At 56.2% G+C, this 4,882-nt stretch overlaps 1 protein-coding gene across 1 annotated transcript; it reads right to left on the bottom strand.

Annotated features, from left to right (window-relative positions):
* Positions 1-1,744: 1,744 nt before the first annotated feature.
* On the bottom strand, positions 1,745-3,425 carry AURKAIP1 (aurora kinase A interacting protein 1). The gene is made up of 4 exons (XM_008069351.1): positions 3,187-3,425; positions 2,720-2,804; positions 2,021-2,454; positions 1,745-1,917 (listed from the first exon to the last, which is right to left on the bottom strand). The coding sequence occupies exons 2-4, from the start codon at positions 2,769-2,771 to the stop codon at positions 1,816-1,818; spliced, it is 588 nt and encodes a 195-aa protein (XP_008067542.1). The 5' UTR covers positions 2,772-2,804; positions 3,187-3,425; the 3' UTR covers positions 1,745-1,815.
* Positions 3,426-4,882: the final 1,457 nt, after the last annotated feature.

Genomic DNA, 4,882 nt, shown 5'->3' with positions numbered 1-4,882 from the left:
GTTCTCACTCATATAATGGACCTTGAACATCCAGTGTAATACTATAAGAAAATGACTGATAGTAGTGGGAAACTATGTGGGGGGAGATGGGATTAATGGTAGCAAACATCTGTCTGGGGACAGGGAAACACCTCTTATCAACAGGGTGCCTTATCAACATATTTGTATACCTAACCCTTAACTGTACCCCACAATATCATAATAAAAAATATTGATGAAAAAAAAAAAGAAAGCAAAGAAACTCAGAAGAACACTGTGGTAATCCAAGCAAGAAACGAGGTTGCTGGGGCCAGTGGAAGTAGCAGTGAAGGTGGTGAGAAGTGGTTGAATTCTAGAGGTATTTTGAAAGCTGAGCCAATACCAGGATTCTCTGACCACTTGGATGTGGGATATGAGAACAAAGAAAGATCAAGATTTTGAAGCTGATAAACTACAGGTTGCGTATCCCTGTGTTTCAGACTTCAGATTTTGGAATATTTGCATATATATAATGAGATATCTTGAGGGTGGAACCCAAGTCTAAGCACAAAATTTAGTTATGCTTACATATACCTTACACACATAGCCTGAAGTTAATTTTATACAATATTTTAAATAACTTCGTGCATGAAACAGAGCACGTGTGAAATTTTCCATTTGTGGTGTCATGTTGGCATTTTAAAAGTTTTAGGTTGGGAGCATTTTTTTATTTCAGATTTTCAGATTAGGGAGGCTCAGCCTATATCTTGCTTATCTTGTGCTTCCTCAGTCTCTTTCCACTAAAATAAAAAGAAACCATAGTGCAAGGACCGTGGCTCATCTGGTCCACTGATACACCTGTGGCACCCACAAGAGGGCTGGGCACATAGTAGGTGCTCAGTGATCCTTGCTGAAAGAATGAACTGCTAACTGCCCACTGCTTGAACGCTGGAATGTACAATCCTGGAAAATACCTATACTCTCGTCCACTTCCTTTAAATTCCTGACCCAAGGTGTGAAACCAATTGCCTGTGTTCAAACAACAGGCAACTGGCAATACCAGATCCAATTCCTCAGATTCCAAGTCTGGAGCCAGATTCCAGAAGAATCCTTTATTCTAATCCCTCCTTCTTCCTACAAGTCTAAGTTATAAACTAGGTTAACTGGTATTTTCAATCAACTGATTACAGTATATTCATTAAAAGATCTACTAAAGACCACTTCTATATCATTTTTAATGATTCCAAAGATACCCACAAACTCACTCACCTGTATATCCCAGGTTTCTGAAAAATCCTAGTTCTTGTCCACCAGCTAAGACCCTTTCACCTTCAAAAATCTCTGTCACAAGTAGCCCATTAAAAAATCAATATCCCTTGCCGGGCTCGGTGGCTCAGCCTGCAATCCCGCACCTTTGGGAGGCTGAGGTGAGTGGATTGCCTGAGCCCGCGGGTTCGAGACCCGCCCGGGCAGCGAGACCTCATCTCTACAATAAATCAAAAAATCAGCCAGGCGTGGTAGCGCATACCTGTAATTCCGGCTACTCGGAAGGCTGAGACGGAATGATCGCCGAAGCCCAGCAGGCAAGGCTGCGGTGGCCGGGAGCGGCCGCTGCACTCCAGTCTGGGCAACCGAGTGAGACTCCAACTCAAAAAAAAAAAGAAAAAAAAGAAAAAGGAACAGCCAATCTGCCACCTGCCGCCCTGGGCTCCTTCAACCCCAGTGGTGCCCTGGGCTGCAGCCTCATCCCCAGTGGCGCATGTCAGGCACAGCAGGCTCCAGGCCGCCTGGACCAGTTGAGTCGTTTATTACAACAGGCCACTGGTGGCAGTGGGGACGGAGAGGGGCACACCAGACTCATTTGCCCTTCAGGTAGATCTTGGGAGTCTGCCAGCCTTCGGGGGCATCCTTCAGGCCCGCCCGCAGCCAGATACGCCTCAGGTCTGCCTCGAACTTCATCTGCAAGGGCAGGAGAGACCACCAATAAATGGCCAGCAAGGCCACGTGTTCTCAGCACACTGCCCCCTCCCTCCCACCAGGCCTGAGGAGCAGGCTCACCCACCTGCTTCCGTTTCAGTCGTCCTTCGCGGACCTTCCGCCGCAGGAATCGTGTCCTCTTGACTAGCTTCCGGTACTTGTGGTGGTTCATCTTCCGCCGGCGGATCTTCAGCACATTTTTGCACTGCATCGAAGGTGCATCCCCCTGCTTGGTGCCTTCCTCCACCCGGCTAGGGCTAGGCGGACACTTGTAGAACTGGACTGGCGCCACAATCCTTGGGGCCCCAGCATCCAGTCTGGGCGAGAGGCAGCGGGCGGTAAGCCAGCTCTCCAGGGGGCTGATGGACATCTTCCCGGGTACCAGCATTTCAAGCTCCAGCTGGGACCCTTTGCTGGGGAGGGAGGCAGCCCTCCTTGGGCCTGTCGGCTGCGTGCAGTACTGGGGCCTGCAGGCGCTGCTGCCCAGCGCCCCTGGGACAGGCCAGGGCCGGATGCAGCCTGCAGAAAACAGTTACTACTCACGAGACCACAGGACCAGCGCCAAGACCACCCCTAGGGTGCTCAGCCGTTCATCCCAAATGGGGGTCTGCTGCAACTCGTGTCTGAACATCCACTGACTTGCTAAGGTCCAGACTTGCCCTTGGTGATGCTTGAAAGCGTACAGGGGAAAGTGTGGGCCAGGGAACCGCCTCCAGCTGGGTTGCGGAGTCCCACCCTGCTATCCAGGTGCGATTCCTCCCACCCGCCCCACGGGGCCTCCTACCTGCCCAGGGCACAGCCCTGAACAGCTGAGAAGTCGGGCGCAGCAGGAACATGTTCTGCGAGCGGCGGCCAGGTGGTCAAGAGAGCTAGAACGCAGGTGCCCGTTCAGGCCGCGGGAGCTGGCCGGCCGGGCCTGGGACCTGGGGTCCTGCGCGACGCCCGACCCGCCACCCTCGGCCGCCCCGCCCAAGCCGAACGGTTCCCTCCCAGAACGACGCGCTGGCTCGCAGCCAAGCGTGACCGCGGCGGGTCCCTCGCCTTCCCAGGCCTCGTCACTCGAGGCCCCCGGGCCACAACCGGGAGGCGTCGGCGCTCGAGGGGCCCGACCCTCGACCCCTCGACCGTCGGCTCGCGCTGCCTGGCTGCCGGACCCACTCGGCCATCCCCGGGTCGGCCCGCCGCAGCCGCCCGCGCCTCCAGGCTTCCCGCCGACCCTCCCCGGTCCGGACCCCGGCGGCTCAAACTGACCATTCTGCCAGCGCGCTCAGAAACTTCCGGTCCGTCCCCAAAGCGGGCCCTGCCGCCGGCAGCCAACCCGCGGTTCCTACACCCAGTGCCCCCTGACGTCTTCCCGGCGCCCGAATCCCCGTCGGAGATGGCTTCCGGTTAGGGGAACAGTCGTCTCCATCCCAGCCCTCGCACGATCCTCTTCAGCTACTCCTTGTCCCTTGCAGAGGCACGAAAACTACATGTCGACGGTGGTGGGGGGAGAGCGCAAGGAAAAAAGGAAAACTACATTTCCCACAACCCCAAGGGGGTGGTGCCCCCAAGCGCAGGCGTGGCCCGAACAGCGCGTCGTTTCCGGAACAGCCAGGGGGCGGGCCTCTCTAGGCGTGCGTAAATGGCGGCGGGGGGGGGGGGTGGGGTCCCGAGACTCCGGAAGTGGCGTTTTGATGACGGAAGTGGGATCGTCAGGGCGACGGAAGTGACTGGGCCTCCTTCCTGTGTTGGACTGGAGACTTGAGGACCCGAAGCTAAGCGCTGAGTCCGCCGTGCCGGCGTGTTGGGGGCAGAGCCATGTGCGCCCCCGTCAGCAGAGCCCTCAGCGGATCTCAGGGTCCCCGCGACTCTCCTGGAACTGGCAGTTCCCGCCGCCCCATCCCGGTGGCTTGGGCGCCTCCTCTCCCCCAGTCTGAAGAAGGGAGGGAGGCCCCCGCACATCTCGCGAGGGAACACGGAGCCTTTTGCGTGCGCGTTTTCTTGCTCTTTTAAAAAGTACATCAGCCGGGTTTAGTGGCTCAGTCTGTAATCCCAGCACTTTGGGAGGCCGAGGCGAGTGAATTGCCGGCGCCCGCGGGTTCCAGACCAGCCCGGGCAACTTGGCGAGACCTCATCTCCATAACAAATAAAAAATTAGCTGGGCGTGGCTATTTGGAAGGCTGAGGCGGAAGGATCGCCGGAGCCCAGCAGGCCGACTCTCGGGTGGCCGTGAGCGTGCCACTGGACTCCAGCCTGGGCGACAGAGTGAGACTCCAACTAAAAAAAAAAAAAAGTAAATGGGGTCCCATTCTGTGACTGTGGGAAGAATGTCAGATTCACACTTTTTGTCCGAAAACCAGAAGCAGCCTTGAGAGCCGGACTTGGCTTAGCCCCCGAAAGGCCCCGTGGTCCTCGCAGTTTGGCCAGGATGGAGATACCCAGAATAGACCTCGGGGACGCCTGGTAGGAGACGGATGTGGAGGGCTTCCAGGGGCCCCACTGACCTGCTTAGAGGCCCGCCTCAGGGGAGGGTCTTCCGGGGAGATTTAGAAGGAAGCAGCCAGGCGGCATCACCCCTGGGCCCCCAGCTGGTCAACTGATGAGGGGCGGGGAGGAGGGAGGATAGGCCGGTGTGAGGACAGAAAGCTCTGTCACTGAGGTCACAGGTGATGCTCCCAGAGGCCTGATCGAGCTTCCCACGCAGGAAGAATTTACAAACATGTGACACTGCGTTTCATGCCAGCTGCACAGCTTCCCTCAGTGGACTTGATCACAAGTGAGCAGGGTGGTGCCTTCCAGATCCCAGCCCTCACCTTGGTGCCCCATGTCTGTCTTCACCCAGCCAGGGACCGGGGAGATGCAGAGAATATTCCAAGGCCGAGGCGAGTGGATTGCTTGAGCCTGCGGGTTCAAGACCAGCCTGGACAACTTGGTGAGACCTTGTCTCTACAATAAATCAAAAATT

This window comes from Carlito syrichta, unplaced genomic scaffold, assembly GCF_000164805.1.
Source record: "Carlito syrichta isolate Samal-C Ts95f unplaced genomic scaffold, Tarsius_syrichta-2.0.1 Scaffold311945, whole genome shotgun sequence".
NCBI lineage: Eukaryota > Metazoa > Chordata > Mammalia > Primates > Tarsiidae > Carlito > Carlito syrichta.
Note: the sequence above shows the minus strand (reverse complement) of the source record. Positions and strands in the feature narration are given on the sequence as shown.